At 38.1% G+C, this 21,610-nt stretch overlaps 1 protein-coding gene across 1 annotated transcript; it reads left to right on the forward strand.

Annotated features, from left to right (window-relative positions):
- Window positions 1-256: 256 nt before the first annotated feature.
- Window positions 257-16,877, forward strand: DHRS7C (dehydrogenase/reductase 7C). The gene is made up of 7 exons (XM_015821637.1): window positions 257-406; window positions 973-1,132; window positions 4,090-4,202; window positions 6,028-6,238; window positions 12,579-12,671; window positions 15,414-15,569; window positions 16,469-16,877. Exons 2-7 carry the CDS (start codon window positions 979-981, stop codon window positions 16,675-16,677), a joined length of 936 nt encoding a protein of 311 aa, XP_015677123.1. The 5' UTR covers window positions 257-406; window positions 973-978; the 3' UTR covers window positions 16,678-16,877.
- The last annotated feature ends 4,733 nt before the right edge of the window (window positions 16,878-21,610 follow it).

A 21,610-nucleotide genomic window follows, 5' to 3' on the forward strand; every position in this document is an offset into this window, starting at 1 on the left:
AAACCTTGCTAATGGACTGGAGGCTCCTAACAATGATTTCCATGTTAAATAGAAATTCCAAAAGCAAGTTTAGAATTAATTCAAGGTTCCTGCTAACAAATAAATGAAGACCATTTCTTCCTAATGTTCAGTTATTCCACCGTTCCAAGCTGCAGAAGGACTTGGAAGCCCTATGAAACAAAATAGGTCAGGTATGTGGCTGAGACCACAGATACTATATTTACTTTTTTAAAGTCTGGGGTGCAGCTGGGCACTATACATAGCTGCTTTTGCTCAAAGGAATGGCTACAGCTTGTGGGCTGCTTTTCCTTTCCAAAAATGTCTACAAGTTTAATTAAACTTCTGGAATAAACCAGTTTTGGCAGGAGACACCACCTTATCAGCAGGCTGACTGCTTGCTTTCCAAGTAAGTTATTAGCTTTATTGCAGAACTGTAGTTGGATATCAAATGGGATTAATGTCTGAAGTAATTGCTTTTTGGCCTTTTATAATTGTAAGAGGAAATACTTAACATGGGTTTTTTTCCCCTCCACTTTTCCTTTCCTTTTTTTTTCTTTTGCATTGCAATAAATGAATGGACTATTGCATGTAAGCTGTTTATAATATAGAGTAGGAAATAAGGAAATGAATATAACATGGATTGAAATGGATTTGTGTCACTGTCTTGATTTTACAAGATAAAATCTTGTGAAAATAGGTTCATTTGCAAAAGAAAAAAACGCCTTGCTTTTCCAAAGCAGAAACAAACAAACAAACAAAAAAAGATTTGTGCAGTTTTGAAAATCTCCATATGCACTGATATATATGTGCATATAAATAATTTCCTATAGGGTTGATTCAGAATGTGTAATATATTACCAATTGTCCTGTTCACTGACCTCCATGGAAGTATATTTAGAAGAGAAAAATAAATCTGTGTAGCAAGTATGATGAACCTTCTGTGTGACTTTAATTTGTTATCTTTTTTGCTAGGTGAAGATGGGCATTTTGGCTATTCTAATTCTCCCACTGCTTGTGGTTGGAATTAGTGGAGTTGTATACATTTATCGGAAAGTTACTCAGCTGATGACAAAGTCTGCTGTGCGGAGCAAAGTTGTAGTAATCACTGATGCTCTCTCTGGTGTGGGCAAGGGTAAGAAGTGCAGCAAATAACTCATATTCTATAGTGTGTGTGAGAGAGAGGGGGGGGGAGAAAGGGAGAGGGAGAGAGGGAGGGAGGGAGGGAGGGAGACTGCAAAAATAGGAATTTCCTCCTGGAAATTTTAGGAATATTTGCCTTCTGGAATTTAGCCATTTGAAGCATGACAAATCCAGGATTCTTAGAACTTCAGCATCCCTTTAAAAGAAGTAGGGAGATGTAAGCCTTTGTGATTATAAAAGAAAACTTGGAAATACAAGAAACATTAAATACTCAGAAACCAGTATTATAGACCAGAGTCAAGGCTTCAGCCCTATAAATCAGTAGGGAAGCCATATAAATGTGTGTATTTGAGCAGAAAGGGCCTTCTTAAGTGAGCATATTAAGAATTTCTCCAAATTACTATGTTTATTCTTATTCATCAACAAATTTCTTCCTACAGAACACAAGTCTACTGTATGTTCTTTTGCTCAATCTGAAGCATTGCCTTCTAATGGTCTGTGTGCATTCTGAACCTGCTTTAATACCTTGTCTGCAAAATTCCAAATGTTGCAATTGAAATAAATTAGAGAAAGCAAACATAGACCATGAGGCATGAAAACTCAAGAGGGGGAGGAGAAAGGGGAACTGAATTGTGCATCGAGAGTATATGGTCAATCAATCTAGTGTCCAAGAAATTAGATTCTACATTGCTTGGTTTTTGTTTGGAGCCAACTTTCAGAATTCCATGTCATTAAAATTACCCACATTTTGCACAAACTGCAAACAGCAATAAAAGCTGTATTTATTTAGGGGCTGGCATCCATTTACTATCTCTTACAATGCAGCTATTGAACAGTGTGTTAGAAAGGATAGTACTTGGACCCACAATTAGTTAGAAAAGTGCCTCCACAAACTCCTTGTCTTAGGAGAGAAAATATCTATTTATAGTTGGCTGGCTGTGCTGTAATGGTGAGAACCATTTGCACATACAGGACCTATAAAGTGGCAGCAATCTGATATAAATAGCTTATTTCTGTAATCCCTAAATTATGCACTAGTGGTGAGCTTTAAGATCTTGCACCAAGCAGTTGAGGTATTGAGGGTTATCTTGAAGCAAAATTATTGGCAGACCTTGTAGTGAAGACATTGAACCTGCAGCCCTGGTTTGGTGAATGGAGGAAAATCCTAGCCAGACAAATGTCAGGGGAATGGAAAATGATTCCTCTCAGAGGTATGCAGGAGGTTTGCTGCTCTGCTGCCTATTGGGGGGAAGGAAACAGGAGATGCCAACTGAGAAATCATCAGGGTCATGTGCACCATTGGCAAACATACTGGGAGAAGTGCATCAAGTGATAGAACAAGACAATTTTACACTTTCATCCCCAACAGTGAACTTTGCAGAACTCTTGTGTTTACTGGAGCTGGAACAGGATGGAAAGTGGAAGATTTATGAAATCTCTTGATAAAAAGGTTGAGATTATTCTAACTTGTAGACAGCTATTAAATTGCTTAATTTTATTGCCAAGTTTCCCTTATAAGAAGACTGTTCAATAAAACTCATCCTATAAGAAGACTGTAATAGGTTTTTATTAAAGGGAGAATCTGTTTTAAATATTTTGTGCTTATTTTCACATAAAGAGAGAATCATATTTTAATTGACTTCGTGCAACCCACTAAACTTAAAATTGTGTTAATTTTTAACACCTGTGTTGAGTAAACCCAGGAAATCAAGTTAATTCAATAAAGTTTGATTCAGTTAATGATTTTATTCTGACTTTTGGACAGAAAACCATTTATTCCTTCCAAGCTGCCATTTTGCCTCTTCTCCTGCTAGACAATATTTCCTGGTTTTCTCTTCTTCCTTCCATTATGTATGCAAGATGGACAGTGATTAATATTTATAATGTTGTATATAGTATGTTTAAATGTATGTTTAAATGTGTGTTATGTATGTGTACACTTTGAGAGCAAGCAACTAAATTTCCTTTTTAATGTGTGCCATTGTGCCCACAGTAAAAAGTGACAATAAAGGTTATCATTATCATCCATCTGGCATTCCATGCTGCAACTACTGAGCATGCTCTGTGTATCCTAGGCTATTTCTTGTGAGGATTTCCATGGATGGAATTCTTTCTTTCAATCACAAGACGACAATCATTGCAATCATCATTCAGTTGATTCTCCCTTGGGCATACTTGCTACATTATTCAAATGCATGGAAATGTTGGCTTCCCAGGATTCCCAGTCTTGCTTTCCCAAGGTGGTGTGGAGAGACCTTTTCAATGGAATATATTTCCAGCAATTCATTTCCAAGCTGCAACAGAGGAAGATAAATCTTTTTCACCACATCCTTTCTGGAAGATGCTAGAGACAGAGCAAAAATGCTTGTCTGGTATCTCTCTGTATTTCTATATTAAATAGGGAATATTAAATCATTTTTACCTCACCCAGCATAGACATACAACTGCTCCTGTCCTTGTTGTATCAACATGGCTGAGCTTATAGTTAACTGAGAGAAATGGCTATTTAGCTCCTATAGCTACAGGCCCCTAACTAAGCAGTGTTTCAGGCTTGATGATTTCACTTAACTTTTTTGCACACCTCTCTCACTACAAAGGATCTGCTCACTGGAAACATCATGACTTCCTTTCATTTTCAGATCTATAGCCCAACTGTAGTAGTCCTGAGTTCTAGCTGTTGACCTTAGTGCCAAGCACAAGACTTCATAGAATCCTCCAAGCAAATGGAGGTACAAATATGTTCAGGCAATGTCTGGATTATACATTTGTTTGACCATCCACAAGATCTGTATTCGAAGCACAAGGAATTCCATGGGGGAGGAGGGTTTATCTGTTTATGCTGAGTACAGGAAGAATATTTTTTTTCTTTGTTTAGGGTTGAAGGAATGAGAACAGATATACTGTATTACGATCCCAATTAACTGAATTATTCCTTGGTTTATCTTCCAGAATGTACACAAGTATTTCATACAGGAGGAGCAAGGCTGATTTTGTGTGGGAAACACCTGGACAAATTAGAAGCTCTTTGTGATGCTTTAAATAGCGCGGCCGATCCTACTGCAGTAAGACTCTTGTATATCCTTAAAGATCTCTCTATAAAGGCAACAAAAGAGACACTTGCTCTAGAATGGCCAAACACTTTCTTTCAGGGTTTTTGAATTAAACATTTCTTCCCAACAAATTAATTACTCACAGGGTCAATCCTGCCATTAGGTAGAAGAAGGAGAGAGGTTTCCTTATTTATTTTCACCTTACCTTGAACAAATATGGGTGACATACTGTCTCCTCTGCTTTCCTTAAAATTGCTCATTGGTCTTAGATACAGGGAAGGAAAATGCTGGCCCCTTACCATAATTGAACTAAAAGACACTTGCTACTCAAACTTAGGAAGGCAAATGTTTTCCCCTGCTTCTACTATAAAGGAACTTGAGGGATCAGCCTAAAAGTTGAGAAGGTACATTCAAGTAAAAAGCAAGTGGTTGAAGAAATTATACGACAACAGAAAACACATGGAAGATTATAAGATTATATTCCAGCTTTCCCCAGTCTGGAAACTTGCAGAATATTTAAATTATCATTTCCACCATCTCCACCTGTGGATGAGAAATGAGGGCAGCAGTCTTCCAACAACTTAGTTTTGGAAATTGTTGGAATGTTGAGGAAGGCAGTTAAGGATTAACTTACTGTCTTATGGACATTGACAAATTATGAAATCTGATTTTGTTCCTTTAGTACTCACATGTAAGAGATGGACCTTGTGTCATTTATTTATTTATTTATACGTTCATTCATTCATTTATTTATTATATTTCTATGTCACTGAACTTGCCAAAGAGATTCTAGGCAGCTTGCAATTAAATGATAGCATTTAAGCATAGCATAGTAATGGTAGGAAAATGCATATTTTAGAAAGACTTGTCTCAAATTGCTAGAGATACACTTGTTTGAAGATAGTAGCAACCAAATAAAATTCATTTAATAAAATTGTAAATGTAAATAAGTATTTAATCTCTAATCTTGTTGATGTACCATAAAAAGATCCGTTAGGAAGACACATCATGTAAAAAAAAAATAGAACAAGGATAACTTTCAACTGAATAACTCTTAGTGGTTAAGGGATGGCAATAGACCATAGGCTGTAATAGGCATTTTCAGAAAAATACAGATTAGTATTCAATATTTCAAACAGTATGCAGGCATTCGATGTAAATGTTGCAATATTTTTAGTGTTAGATCAAAACAAATTTATTTTCCAAGGCAATTTAAAATTAGTTTTATTGCCTCTCTTTTCAATTGTATGCTTTTGTTGTCTCACAGTATTGTCTTATATAATGAATGATCACACTTTTCATTGAATGTTACTGCAAAATATCAAAATTAAGGTCAGTCTAATCAGTTTGTTTTTAAATGATGAATGAAAGATGCTGCTAGAGCTGGAGTATATCATCCACATATTTTTTTGCATACAAATAATCACAACCAGTTATTTCCAAATTTAAGGCCAGACAAACTGACAAATAGGTGATTCTGGATTTAAACAACAAGAGTACTACCAAATTTTTAAAACTGACACTTTCCCCCCCTAAGGAACTACTACTAATTATATTTTTAATACATTAATTCTACTTTATCTTTGGACCTGATTTCCTTCTACATAGTCATGCTCATCTGATAAACCCCATTTCCTTTATTGTGTGAGCCATAAGACTGGGAATTTTGGGAGCAGAAGATCCCAAAATAGGCAAGTCACCAAACTGGGGAAAGTGCTTTATTGTCTCACATAGGAATTATCTCTCTCTTCTGTGTTGTTAAGTATTATGCTTCAAAAAGTACTGAGATATCTCTGTCTTATAGTAGAGTAACCCCCAAACCCTCCTTCTTTTGCAGACATTTACACCGAAGCTTATCCTTTTAGATCTCGCTGATGTAAACTGTATCCAAGATGTAGCTAAAGAAATCCTGGATTGTTATGGATGTGTGGATATTCTCATTAACAATGCTAGCACAAAAGCCAAGGGGACAGTTCAAAACGTGTCACTGGAACTCGACAAAAAGATCATGGATGCCAACTACTTTGGACCTATAACACTCACCAAAGGTATACAGAAGACTGTCTATCTTATTGTATTATGTTTTAGGGATTCAGGTAGTCCTCGATTTACGATCACAATTGAGTCCTAAATTTCTGATGCTAAGTGAGACAGTAGTTAAGTGAGTTTTGCTCTATTTTATGGCCTTTCTTTCCATAGTTGTTAAGTGAATCATTGCAGTTGTTACGTTAATAACACAATTGTTAAATGAATCTGGCTTCCCCATTGACTTTGCTTGTCAGAAGGTCACAAAGATGATCACATGACCCCAGGACACTGCAAATGTCATAAATAGGAGTCAGTTGCCAAGCATGTGAATTTTGATCACATGACCACGGGGATGCTGCAACAGTCATAAGTGTGAAAAATGGTCATAAATCACTTTTTTCAGTGCCATTGTAACTTTGAACAGTCACTAAATGAAGTGTTGTAAATCAAGGACTACCTGTATTATATTTTTGCTCTTCAAAGGGAGGAATCCTTAGTCATTTTATGTATATACATACAACAAACTATCTTAATTTTATTTCAGTTTAATTGTTATGCCTTTCCTCGGATAATCTCCAGGATATCGAGGTCCACACAAATCTAATTGCCTAAGACTCTCTGGAGAGAATAAAAAGTATCTGTAGGGCAACTTGCTTTCGTTTCTAATAGCTGTTTCAACTCTTACTTGATTTGACTTGGTGCGTGTAATCACTTCAAACACCTCTAGTTATTGTAATCTATCATTTCACATGGAAAAGTGGAGGAAGGAGAGAGAATTGGAGGTGATTAAATCAAGAAAACTGAGGCAGTGACTTTAGTCGTTTGTGCTTACATATGCCTTGATTGCAAACTAGGGTGCATTGTGGAATTATTCCAGAGACTTGCTGAGTTTGATGAGAGATTTATTAATGAAGGGGATTTGGCAGAATATTGCTTGCTGGTAAAGCATTTTCCCCTAATAGTACATATATCTAATGACTGGATTGCTGGGCTCAGCCTTACTGGAGGTGTTTGCTGCAATGGGACTGAGTCAGCCCTGACTCCTGGGGACTGTATGGAAAAATATATGTCATCTTAACCTTTCTCTGGTGATAACTACAGCTGCTTTGGTCTTTGATCATAAAATCAATCTGATCCATTCAACAAGTCATTCAGTTGTTGACTGATTGATAATACACAGCTCTTCCACAGAATTTCCAATTCTAATATTAGCCATCTCTGGGGATGTATTAGTTACAATAAAAAGGAGCATACAAAGGGGCTTATGTGGTCCAAAATTGCAGCCGTCATTAAGTGCAGCAACCTAGCCTCTGTCCTAGGTATCCACACAGAATTTTGCAGTGTACATTCTGGGACTGCTGTGTGCTGCAGAAGCCAAATAACATGTGGTTTAGGATCCATTGAAGGTGTCTGCATCCAGCTAACCAAATGAAGCTTCCCTTTCTTCAAAAAAGACTATACTGTGGGTGGGATGGGGGAGGTATAGAATTCCATAGGGTCTAGTTTACATGTTTTTGTTAAATGTAACAAGAATGTCTGAATACACCAGTTCAAAAGCTGGGATTTATTCTGTGTGGTCTTTGTTGCAATTCCTCATCCCATAACTATACTAAGCACATTTACACCTTGCCCAGTACTATTCCATTCGCCACATGCCTCAGATATTTATGTGCTATGAACTAATCTCTGCAGCAAGAGTCCGACCCCGTTGGGAACTTCATTTTGGAGTCCAAGGGGAGGTTAATCACATCGCCTCGGTTTGCTTGTTAATTTTTTCACTAGCAACTCTCCATGGATGAGTTCATTACGGCTTTATGTCCTGTTTCTGAGGTCCTCAAAATAGTTTGAAATGAATACTAACCTTAGACACCCCCCAAAAAAATAATTACTATTCATCTGAAAATGTATCTCAGATGTGTGGTACAGTCACGAATATATAGAGATGTGGTTTATCAGGCAAAAATAAAAGAATGAGGAAATACATAAACTCACCCATAGCTGTTGGAAATCGTACAGTATCATTCACCTTTTAAATGCCGCTACTTCTCAGATTACAGTACGTCCCGGCTGTTTCAGATTGTAACTGGCCTGCACGTCCTGCCAGATTAATAATGTGCTTCCAGATCACATGGATCTGACTCAAATTTAGATCATAGTACATTCCCAAAGGTTTCCTATTCATTTTGTAATATATTCACACAATGTTATTGAGTGTCCAGCCCTCCATCTGCAATCCTGTATTTCCTCTACTGCATCTTCCATCTCTCTTCTCACTATAGAACATCTGTTAAAAAGATAAATGCCAGATAAATGCAATCTTTTTTTTTAATTGCTAGTGATATGAATCCTCCATCAGGCAGCATTCCAAACTCCTAAGTAGCAATTATAGCATGCAGAGATCTCATTCTAAAATGAGAAATGATATGGAGTTTCCAAGCAAAGGTTATGTCTTATGTCTGTCTTAGGACACAAGCTCATCAGCTGAATAATGTCAGTTGCCAACCACTGCTGGGGCACAGAAAGGAAGAAAAACTTCCAGTAGTCTTTGGAAGACAGACTCTTCCCACTTCCAGTAGTTCTGCATTGGATAGACAGTGCATCCTGCCTTTCAGCAATAATTAGATGAAAGGCTTTGGCAGTTGACAAAAAAGAATGCAAAGGAGAAATGGACTGGTTTAGCATGCAGTGGGAACTGTTTCCAAACTGAATGAGCTACGGCATGGACAAGCTCATTGTTTCAAACTAAAGGATGCATATATGGTTGGTTGTGTAATTATTTACTATGTGTAAAAGAAAATACAGGAAAAAAACCTCCTGTAAGTAGCTTAATTGGAAGCAGCATGAAGAGCCCAGAGTCACCATTTAGGGGAGATGGGTGGCATAAAAATTCAATAAATAAATGAAAATTTTAAAAAATGATGAAACCATACTCAGTAATAAATCAGTTCTAAAAATACTAGTTTAGAAGAGACCACATGCTTTGCATACATTAACATATGTGTTTTAATAGTTTTTTATAAGATTATTCTTGGAAGTGGATAGCCGTCTTCATTTTTTTTTTACCCAAAAGATATCAAAGCGGAAGTACTTTTAACCCTCCCATAAGCCAAGATATAAAACAAAATGTACAATTTAGCTACTGCTTGGATTATTTTGTAAAGCAGGCTTGTTATCAACTTTCAAGTTTGTAGATGACATGAATCACCCTAGTAGCAATTACTGCTACTAAAAAAATACATTAAATATTCAGACTTTTCATGTTGCTGTGATTAGACACTAATCTATTTACCAAAAAAAAAAAGACAGAAAAAGATAGGAATTGTCATTTTAAAAAATAATTTTGTTGTTGTTTAGTTGCTAAACATTTTTAAAATGCGCACAAATGAATTCCATCATTGTTATCTGGATAGCTAATGGCAGTGAATGTGAGGTAAGACAGTTCTGTAAGATAGCCTAGCATTATAATGCCAATTTTGCAGGCAGGGGAAAATGGTATACTACTTCTACAACAGTGCTTCTCAACCTTGGCAACTTGAGGATGTGTGGACTTCAACTCCCAGAATTCCCCAGCTGGCAAGGCCTTATCAGCTGGGGAATTCTGAAAGTTGAAGTCCACATATCTTCAAACTGCCAAGGTTGAGAAACACTATCTGTAAGATAGTGTTTCTCAACCTTTCTCAACTATTATTCAGGTCTCTGCCATACTATTTTGTTTTAAGGGAAATGTAATGGAACAGTTGAAATTAATTGTAGTATAAAGCAAAGACTCCCTCAAGTTGAGCTCTGGAAAATACATGGCTGTATCCATGTAATTTTCAAAGCCTTGATATGAAAATAATTTGCTATTGCCTTGTTCTGTTTTTATTATTTACTAGCTGTACCCGGCCACACGTTGCTGTGGCTCAGTCTGGTTAAATGGAAAAGAAAGAAAAGAGAAAGCGCACGTTTGTAATATATTTAATTTCACAATGCTTGTGGGTATACAATATTTTTTGTTGTTCCATTGTCTGTGCAGATATAGAGATTGTCTGGTTTGCCAACTCTAGAACACGCAACATATAATTGTCCATGTGAGAAGCAATCCGTGTCTAGATCTAAACCGCACAATTCTAAAGATTGGCCCTGAGCTTTGTTGATGGTGATTGCAAACGCCAATCAAATTGGGAATTGCAATCTCTTAAATTGAAATGGCATATCCATTGGAATCATAGGAATGCGAGGAATGAGGACATCTTCACCTTTGAATCGTAGCATGTGTTGCTTTTACGTCCAACAGATGGCGCTGTTTTTCAAAAAAAGCATGTTTTACCTGTCACAGGTGTGACATCTATATAATATAGGTATATAAAAACACGCGCGTATTCGAATGCAACGTTGTGTCAAAATTTCAAAGCAATTGGTGAAGAACTTTCGGAGATTTAAGATTTTGAACAAACGAACATTTACATTTTTATTTATATAGATTTCCCAAACTAGCCTATAGCCATAGGATTTACTGAGAGTTTCCCATCCAATTATGACCCAGGTCCAAGCCTATTTAGGTTTCTAATGGTTGGCACACTAGACTAGGGCTTTTCAACCAGTGGTATGCATATCACTGGTGGTACTTCGGCATCTGGCAGGTGTACGCATACGTTGGATTGAAAAGCACTGTAAAAAAAAGTATATTAAAAAAATGTAAAAGTGGATGAGGTGAAGCAGCGGCAGCACCGCACAGGCCTGTGGGAGAGTCAGCTGGAGCTGCAGTGTTGCGGGGGTTCTGCTGAGAGCGCAGGATCAGGATCGGCGCACGCAGCTCCAGCTGATCGACACTTCCGGCGGCCTTGGGGGTGGCTGCAGCCACATGCAGTCTCCAGGTGGTGATTCAGCTGGACCTGTGTGTGGTGTTTCTGGGACTCTGCTGAGAGCCCAGGATCAGTGCATGCAGCTTCAGCTGATTGGCACTTCCAGCGCAGCAGAAGAGAAAAGGAGGAGGAGGGGGGAGAGAGGAGAGGATATAAAAGGAGGAGTGGGGAAAGAAGAGAGGATATAGAAGGAGGAGGGGGAAGAGAGGGGTGAATATAAAAGGAGGAGGGGGAGAGAGGAGGGGATATAAAAGGAGGAGTAAAACCAGTACTTTTTTCCTTTGTTTTACAGTTTGTAACATTTTATTAGATTATAGAATAAAATACGAAAATACAAAAGCAAATAGTAGGACACAGTAGGGAGGGAAAAGGGAAAGAAAAGTGAGGAGGAGAAGGGCAAAAAGAAAAGAAAAGGCATTGACTTCCGACTTCCTCTGTTGCAACAGAATGAAGCATTAACATTGAACTTCAACTTTTTACTTTTCCATAATAGTATAAACTAGCCATTTCTATAACAACAAATGAATCTAATCAGTAGAACCTAAAATCCCCCCCCCTTTTTTTTTTAGTCATCAAGTTTTTGACACCTTGTTCAGCACTGGTGGTACTCGAATATTGTCATGTCCTAAAAGTGGTACAATCTGTGAAAAGGTTGAAAAGCCCTGCACTACACTGCAGCAATATAATCGGTTAAGAACTGAAGAAATTGTTAGGGTTAAAAAGTGTCAGTGTTTAACAAGGCTGTAGATTTTCTTTTCCAATCTCCTGGAATGGGGTCTTTTCTCCCTTTGAGAAAATCTGTGTGTGGAAGATATTTTGTTGAAGATGTGGCTGCTTGATATGTTGTCTCATATTGTAAAGATCTCTATTGGGCATATTTAATCTCTTGTGCGTCACCTAGAAGAAATTAGATTAATTGACATTGCATTGTTGAAAGCAACCAAGGAAATTATTTATTTCTTTATCATATTTATGCCCTCTCTCCCCCCCACATGACATTCAAGGGAATTAGCAATTACCTAACTGCTTTTCAATTGATCAGAAACATTTCTGCCTTATCTGCATTGATCAGCAATGCATTTTTATTCATCCCAGGCACAATTATCAATTGTTATTTTAGGACCTGAACTGTTTTCTCAGCTTTCAGTTCCTGAGGAATGTAACTACAGGTAGGAAAAAAATTATCTGAATCCTGTGTTTACCACTGAAAAATGCATACAGAGCAAAAAAAAAATGTTTCATAGTTTCTATATAGTATAGTGTAAGCTAATATTATATTGTGATCCTTTCATTTGCTATTGGTTTAGAGCAGGCATGTCAAACTGCTGGCCCGCGGGCTGGATGCATCACGCCAAAGCCGTGCCCACCCCATTGCCGGCAATGGGGGAAAAGTCCCGATATGTTGCGTGACGTCATGTGACGTTGCGAGTTTGACATGCCTGGTTTAGAGGATCAGGAATTAGTATTTTCATATCTGTTAATCTGAAATGATTTTCTCTCATATTTTACTCTCCAGCTTTTCTTCCCAACATGATCTCCAGGAGAACTGGTCAAATTGTGCTAGTCAACAATATCCAGGGAAAATTGGGTGTTCCCTTTCGTGCAGCCTGTGAGTTTATGAATCTAACTCATTTTTTCTTTTTTATTTCTGGGCAATTAGAACAATATGAAACTTGAGGTCTTCCAGTTAGAGTCTAAAACCACTGGAGAATCTTAAATATTTTTTAGTTTCTCTGAATCTAGTTGTTATTAAGAGAAAGTCAAAGAACTTTAGTTTCACCAAGTAAGAATAGCCTTCAATTCTACCACATGCTTTCTTCACTGGTCTTCCATATTTGTCAGAAGGTACAGATATAGATGGACTTGATCATCTGAATCCATATACTGTATTCCTCCAAGTTATTACAGACAATGCCACTGAACAATCATTTCAGTTGTCTGAGTACCCCATTTGGATGTAGGCAAACATGCAATTTGCCTGATTTTGATTAAATGTATAGACTATAGTTTAGTTAATAGTGCAAACACACTCCGGTGTGGCTAACTCAATAAACCATAATTATACACATCATGGTGCAGCATGTCATTGGGAGCTTTGTCATTGCCTTCTATTAGATCCTGTCTGATTGCAACTTTATATTTTAAGAAATTCATATGAAACCGGCATGTGGTAATAGCTTTGATTGTGTAGGTTATCTGATTGGTGGGAGGTTTTTGTTTTTGTTTTGCTGAAATGATTTGGGATAATGGATGCTTTAAGAAATCCTGAAGGGACTTGTGGACAGTCTCGTAAAGGTCCTAGCCACAAGTCCAGCAGTACAATGCATTGGCTTAAATTGTGCTTCTCTCACCAATGAATCCAATTTTGCAAAAAGCTGGCAAATGTATTGTTCTTTCTTAATGCAGATCAAGGTAAGGAAAGAAATTGATAGATTCCATTGGTTTTATTTTCCCTCCCACCAAATGGCACCCACTAATGCAGTGGTTCTCAACCTTTTTAATGCCGCGTCCCCCAACCGGTCGTAAGTCGAGGACTAAACCGGTCGTAAGTCGAGGACTAAACTGATCGTAAGTCGAGGACTAAACTGATCGTAAGTCGAGGACTAAACCGGTCGTAAGTCGAGGACTACCCAACCGGTTGTAAGTCGAGGACTTTCCCTGCCCGGGAGCACCGCGCATGCGTGTTTCCGCCCCCTGCGCCGGCCGAGGCATAGCTGGCAAGCGGCAGAGATGGAGCAGGCCAACCACCAGCTGGCCCAGCTCAAGGGAGGTAAGGCACCCGCCGGAAAAGGGGAAAAAAATGGCGGACAGCCTTGCTTGGCGACCCCCGTGAAATGGTCGATCGACCCCAAATGGGGTCGCGACCCATAGGTTGAGAACCGCTGCACTAATGGGAAATCCCCCTTAATATGGGATGGAATAAATTATTGTGAGCAGATGCTTGGAATGACAGGTTTAACCATCTGTCAGACTACCCAATTGGTAGACTCGGAGAAGGACATGGAGAAAAACAGGAGGGAGATTTCATCTTGCTCCTGGTAAGAGCAGCTCCTCCTCCAGACCTTGAAACCAGCAGATGGGGAACCAAGAAAACCAATATTGAGTTTATGTCCAACAGTCCCAAAGAAGGAGCCAATGGGATATTGTGATTGGCCAGTGCATAACAATAGTCATTATTTTGACATTTAACTTTGTCCAAATAGAAGGGAACAGAAAAATGCCTTCAGATATTACAAATAACAATGGTGAACTGCATGAACACGGCAAATACAATTGCATAATACTGGTTCTAGAGATAGGAATGGTCAGATGATAGTCCTAGAACTTGTGTGTAGGTCCTCAGGAATAAAAGTAGTAAATATAGTTAAAACAACAACAACATGTAAACTAGCAATACCCAGATGACAGAAGGCTGTTTGTAACCTGCTTTACACTGACTTTGAATAGAATAGAGCTGGAAGGGACCTTGGAGGTCTTCTAGTCCAGCCCCCTGCTCAAGCAGGAGAACCTATATCATCTCAGACAAGTGACTGTCTAGCCCCTTCTTGAAAATCTCCAGTGATGGAGCGCCCACAATTTCTGGAGGCAAGCTGTTCCACTGGTTAACTGTCCTCATTGTCAGGAAGTTTCTCCTTAATTCCAGGTTGCTTCTCTCTTTGATCAGTTTCCAACCATTGTTGGAACCTTCTACGTGGCAGAGGGCTAGCATTTTTTTAGGGCATTATTTCTGTATTTCAAGATACAGGTTGAACATTTATTCATGAAAGTGCTAAACTTGTGTGGTAAGGAGCCAGTATAAGGCTTGACAAGTGCTGCAGCAAGCATTGGTTCAGCCTTATGGAATCAGATGTTTTGTGGAAGCCAGGTTTCTGGCCTTTTCAGCAGCATAAGCCAAAAGAAACATGGAGGGTAGTTTCCAGCAACTGGAGAAGGGGGGGGGGCTGCTTGAAGCAGCACAAAGAAGCCAATGAGAACGAGGCAGATCCCAACTGCTTACTACATCAGCAACCGTATCACTAGTGAACTGTGCCAGATTCAGTCCAGGACAAAAACTATTTCGGAAGACAAGAGAAAACATGATTTTGAAACTTGTACAGTTAAAGACAACATTAAGCTACCTCAGATATGGGCTGGAGATGGAAGGGAAGAAAAAAAGCAATTACCAAGGTATGTTCGTGGCATGAGGAAGCACGAACATGACTTATATTTTATTCTTTTCTTAGTATAGGAGATCCTGAATCCAAACATTAGACAAGCTAATGTGGAAGGATGGATGGATGGATTTTTGGATGGATGGGTATTTGGTATATTATGATAGTATGTTTCTTGCATGAATCTCTCTTTCTCCTAGATTCTGCTTCGAAGCATGCTACTCTAGGATTCTTTGATTGCCTGAGAGCAGAACTGCAGGAATTTGGTGTTTGTGTCAGTACTGTGTCTCCAAGTTTTATATGTTCCGATCATAATCAGCCGCAGCCTAAGAACTGGGAAGGCGCCTCATGGAAAAGTAAGTCATTCACACTGGGATGGCGACCAGAACACAAGCAGAACTAAAAGATAAAAAATACCCAAGAAGACAAAGATGATTTAGGCAAATAACTTGCTGACGAAATTCAAAATCACCAGTCTTTGGAGACAAAGACTTGCGATACATTTCCTCTAAAGAACCTACTATCATCTACTACTATCAGAAGCATAAGCGATGATTTGTAGTTGGAATATAAGGCAGCACATTAACTAGAAACGTAAATTTTTGCTTTCAAAAGTAGGGAATGCTAATGTTAACTCTTGGCATTCATACATATTTTTTTCTGTCCAGTTAATAAATATGGGCAAACCAGTTGTAAAATACTTAGAAAATACATTACTGCTTGCTCTCAGCACAGAAAACAATACATTGGCTGTGAACCACTACTGCATCATAAGTAACAAAAAGTGAATGTTTCTGACATCCTTGTGATAAATAATCCAACTCTCTTCCTAACATGGCCATTAGCCCTTTAAAGAAAAAAAAATGTCTTTTCTTTGCCTTTAAAATGTAGAATTAAAAGTAAAGGAGAATACATCCCTCATTTTGATACCCTGGAGCAGTTTTTATCATTTTTTAAAAAGTTTTGGGTCTTCTTCTTATTGTGTAGTTTATTAAAAGCAACAAACATTAACCTGTCTGCCTATTTTCCTGGAACAACGTTTCGTCATTTTAAGATTCCTTCCAGCATTTTTATTTATTCATTATTCATTTATTTATTCTTTTCCTTTGAATTAGCATCCTCCTTTCATTCCTCCAAATTTCTTTCCTTCCCTGTCCCCACAATGGGCTTCATATTGTCTTTAAATTGAGACACGAGCATGACACGTAGCAGCTAGTTATCTCTTTTAATACTTTCTTGTTTGCCCAATTCTCAGACTTCTTCAGAAAGTCGGCTTATGGTGTCCGTCCAACAGAGGTAGCAGAAGAAATTCTACGGACAGTGAACAGGAAGAAGCAGGAGGTGTTCATGGCAAACCCCATCGCAAAGGCAGCTGTTTATATTCGCACTTTCCTCCCAGAGATATTTTTTGCTGTGGTTGCTGCTGGAGTGAAAGAAAAACAGAAAATTGAAGTTGAAAACTGATACATCAAGCTCAGCTCCCTTGATAGAAGGGTTGTGCCGATTCTCTCTTGCAGAGGCACCTTGGAAGAATGTTGTATAAATCCAAATGGAGCAAACAACAAACAAACAAAAAACCAAAGTTGTGTTTGAGGATCTGGAGGCAGTAGAATAAGATACGGCCTTTTCATCTATCATTAAAAGTGCACTGCTGGGCTATGAAAGAGAGCAAAGGACATTTTTTAGAGTGCCAAGTGAGTCATCTGAAATGGGGCCTCTGGTTTCCTGGACAATTGCTATTTCAAAAGAGTTAATTGAAAGCATGAATTGTCTGCATGTTGGGTGAAGTGTTCAGAGCAGCGGTGAAGGTCAAGAGAATTGTAAACTAATATTGGAAAAATGAGGAATTTCAGCAATCGGGGAGAATATAAGCAATGGACGCATGGAAAAGAAGTAGAGAGTATAGAAAGAGTATGAAGTTCTGGGTTCACACCAGAGTACTTGGATCTTAGAAAGCAGATGGGTTTGACATTTAGGAAATTCTCACAGGAAACTGAAAAAGGTTTCAGAGCCTTTGCCTTTTTGGTGTGATTAACTGAACCTTTCAAATCTGCAGTAGTGCTTGGTTTTGATAGCTTTTAGTTCTAAAAAAATTAAGCAAATGCTTGGAGTGGGGATGAAACATTCCACATTTCAAAATGTTGCATTGCTTTCATTCCACATGGCTAGATATGTCCAGTTTGGGCCAACTGCATAACTTTTTTAAAAAACACACGCCCGCAAGATAGTGGTGGGGAGCATATGATGAAATGCATATCATGATGTTATGATGCATATCTTCATGGTTTACCTGCTGGTGTCAGGTAAGACACCAGAACACAAATGTGTAAGAACAGATTATGTATCATAATGTCAGCATGTGTGTGTTGTCATTTTTTTACACAATTTGTAAAGCTTACCGCAACTGACTTGTTGCGGACAAAGCAACTGACCACCACTGATAAATTCATGTCTTTGATGAATATTGGCACTCATCTTCTGACACTGCCTCCTTCTCCTCATGCAATGCTACAGGTTCATAGAAATCTCAAAATGTAAAGACATTACAGCTGTAAACAGAAAAATATCTTTTTCCTTAATATTTTTATCTTTGCTGTGTCATTATAGTAATAGTACAAAGGCAGCAGCAATGCTCAAATTATCTCAGAAAGGTACTCCACCTTAAATTTGGAATTAGGGGCAGGGATGACAAATTCCAAGTCTTCTCTAATGTTTCAAACTAGAATGGATCGCAAGTGGATATTTTCATGAGGCTAGTACGTTGTACAATTCAGTACATTGCTAAACCTCCAACATCTATATTCACTGGTTATAGCTACAAGTGATACGAACTTTTATTGATCAGATGATCAAGTTATACAGTTTCTTGGGATTTAAATTCTCAGGTGATATTTGTTGTGATGCACCTTCAGCCAGGCCCCCATACTGGATTGCAAGGAGAGAGAAAAAGGACACTATGCTAGAAACCAGGAGACTGAATTTTATTCCAGCCTTAGCCATGAAAATTGACTTTGGTTCAGTCATTCTCTCTCAGTCCAATCACCTCTCAGGGTTATTGTTGTGGGGAAAATAGGAAGAGGAAGGAGAATTGTGTATGTTCACCATCTTGAGTTACTTATGAAGTAATAAAGATGGGATAAAAAAATCTAATAAATAAAATCAAGATGAACACTAGAAATCCACAAAGTATTAGTGTTTGCTATGTGTCTTTGTTGCCATCTAGTGGTCATTAGAATTTTTGGAGCCCAATTTGAATACTGCAGCGTACAATGTGTTTTGGGTCTGGCTTGACTTGCATTTTCCCTCAAAATAATTGTTCCCCAAGCAGGCCTGCCGTTTCCACTCCCCCCCCCCACACACACACACCTGTCAAACAATAACTCTTGTCATTCCCAGTCAGCATGGCCCATAGTAGCACTAATTGTGTATGATAAGGGTGATCATGCAGGATCTTAAGTTAGGGGGAAGCTTGAGACTGAGATAAAATCAGTAAAAAGTGAAGGCAGATGAGTCCAGTAAATCAAAAGGTTTATAGATAGAGATTACTTTAAAAAAAACTGGAGAATATTGGCACTAGCTTGGTTCAGCTATTTTATATAGCAAATCTGTGGGAGGTTCATCTGGAGATTACCAGATTGGGCAAAGTGATCTGTTTACCACAGAAATGAGAATGCTTATATTCTTACTATATGAATATGGTTCGTAGAAAGACTATGCACACCTTTGCAAGTGTGAGGATGTCCATTATTAGTGAAAAATAATGGGAAGTAAGTGGGAGTAAATGTACTCTTTGTGAAAGTGTTGCGTATATGCCTGTATGAGAGAGAGGTGCTGAACTGAAAGATGGCTGCTGTTGGGTTTTTATTTGGTGCAACGTCTTGTAATGTTGGTTCCCAAACAATGTACCTTCCGGAGATGTATTCAATCTTTCTTGACTCCACTGCCTGTTTATTTCTCTCCTAATCGCCATTTGACATTTTGTTGTGCTCATCAATAAAAGCAATTGAAAACACATTCCCTGATTTAGAAACAGCCATGAGGGAAACAGCGGATTAGCATACTTAAAGTTGTGATTCCCTTTCTTCCACATTTCAGGGCCAACAATCTTGCCTTGGGGTGATATAAATAAAACTCCTGTTTGAACAAGCTCTTGTCCTCTGCTCAGGGTTGCAGTTTCTGCCACTGTCATGTAAATTTGGCCACTGCTAGTATAATGTCTCAGTACAATGTCCTTTTTTAAACTGAGTGGGTACCAAAGTAGTAAAGAAAATAGTTAAACTTGGAGCTAATCTAAGCTCCAAAGGGAGGCCATACCACAGCTTAGATTATGAGCTCTGCCAAAGAAAATTAGTTTCTGAGAATCGGTCCCCACACCACCCCTCCACCCCAATTCCTAAACATGGAGAATCATCAGCTGCAAGATCAAATTAGTTTAGGCTAATTTTAATGGACAAATATAGTCTTGAAAGTAACTTGAGCCAAGCAATAAAGAGCTTTATAGGTTAAGCCTATAGAAAGCCAATGCAGTGCCCATAGTTGTAATATATTTTCTCTGGTGAGCCCTGGATTGTACATAGGCTGTTGCATTTTGAACCAATTGAAACTTACAAGTGAGTTTTAAAGGCAAGTCCATGTTGAGTGCATTGCAGCAGTCTACGTAAAGTAAACTGCAATGAAAACCTGATTCACTGTAGTTAGGGCCTCACTGTAGTTAGAGTCAAGTAAAGGCCTTGTTAGCCATGGCTTCTAATTGTTATTTCAGCAAGAGCTACAATTCAGATAGATCCCCAAGCCATAGCGCTTCTGGTCCATGGATAATGCTACCATATATAGCTACCCAAGAATCCTAATGGGCAAACTATAATGCCATCTTGCTAGGATTTAATATTAGATTGTATTCTTACATTCAGACCTCCACAGCTTCTAGACACCAAGATCTCAAGAGTATAATCATATGGCTCAAGTTGAGAGGTAAAACTATCATCAGCATACTGATAGTTTTGCACCCTGAAATGACAGGTGATGTCACCTGGTTAGTTCATATAGATCAGGCATGCTGGCTGGGGAATTCTGGGAGTTAAAGTCCACAAGTCATAAAAGGGCCAAGTTTGAAGACCCCTGATATAGATATTTAACAGCAGTGGGGAGAGCAACAACCTCTGTAGCACTCACAGGGGAAGAGTCATCAAGCCAACATCCCCTCTCCTACTATATAATCCTGGTGATGCAGGATTTGCTATTAAACATGTGACAAAATACTAACATCTAACACAATTCCTAAAGAATTTTAGACAACAATGTATAAACTAATCCTGAGATTCAGAATATGTGCCTGAGTTTAAATCATCATTTCAGATAATACACTATATTCAAATAATGTCCAAAGCCATATTCAAACAATATCCAAAGATCTAGCCGCTGTTCCATCTCAAAAACTATACTACAATACCTGAACATCTGCAGCAAAAGGAAGAGGCAAATTATCTAAGACAAAAGATGAATGCACTGGAAGCCTTTTGGTTTATGTGAAACATGCATAGATACAAGATGAAAAAAATTGCCTTCTCTGTCCTGGGGAGAATTAAGTAGATTTTTGCAAACTTCTTATCTGCTGGCGGGCAGTGATTTGAGGAAATAATGCTTGAACTATGTTGAAAGAAAGAATAATTAAGATAGTGTGGGGACAGTGGATAAAAATAATTTTTGTTTTTGTCATAACATTGGAGTTTTGTAATATGTACTTTCATCCAATTATGTCAAGCATGACAAATGTTTTCTTTTCATGGTGTTGGAACAATACCTAAACCAAGATTGTAATTTGGCCAAAAGTTGAAGAAGGGAAGAGTTCCAAGTAATCCATGGTGAACTGCGCTATTTTTTGAATCACTAAATCTAGAGACAAGTCAAATCTATGTTCTGTATATACCCCTACAAGATGATGTCAGGCATGAATTTGAAAAACTTGTAATTAATTTCTCACAACTTCCAGTGCCTTTTAGGTGGAGCCCTTGGCAAAGAATTCAAATGCTAGGAAACCGAAGAGACAGTGCAACAAATAAACAGAGAATGAATATGTTTAAACGAAATGGAAAATGAAAAAAAAATGGTTACGTACGTCACTGAATTTGTTTATATGTTTCATCATCTGCTCTAAAAAGATCTGTTCCAAATACAAAATTATTCTTTAAAAGTGAATAGAATAAAACGGAAATAACACTGCTTTCCACAAAGTAATGCAAAAGACATTCAAAGGAAAAAAAAATTCTACTCTTTCTAGTCATCATACATCTAAAAAGGTACTATTTTTATCACAAACAGCAACTTTCAAACTTTTTTTAATCAACTCATTTCTGATCATCTGTGAGCAATATTCCTGCACATCCAGGTGATTTTATTT

Source organism: Protobothrops mucrosquamatus, unplaced genomic scaffold, assembly GCF_001527695.2.
Source record: "Protobothrops mucrosquamatus isolate PMUCROS unplaced genomic scaffold, P.Mucros_1.0 scaffold1371, whole genome shotgun sequence".
In the NCBI taxonomy this organism is placed as follows: Eukaryota; Metazoa; Chordata; class Lepidosauria; order Squamata; family Viperidae; genus Protobothrops; species Protobothrops mucrosquamatus.

Excerpts from the sequence above, each read along its gene's own strand:
- DHRS7C (XM_015821637.1), top strand. The coding sequence starts at position 979 with ATGGGCATTTTGGCTATTCTAATTCTCCCACTGCTTGTGGTTGGAATT. Across the intron at positions 1,133-4,089 it reads TCTCTCTGGTGTGGGCAAGG|AATGTACACAAGTATTTCAT; the intron begins GTAAGAAGTGCA and ends TTTATCTTCCAG. Across the intron at positions 6,239-12,578 it reads ACCTATAACACTCACCAAAG|CTTTTCTTCCCAACATGATC; the intron begins GTATACAGAAGA and ends TTTACTCTCCAG.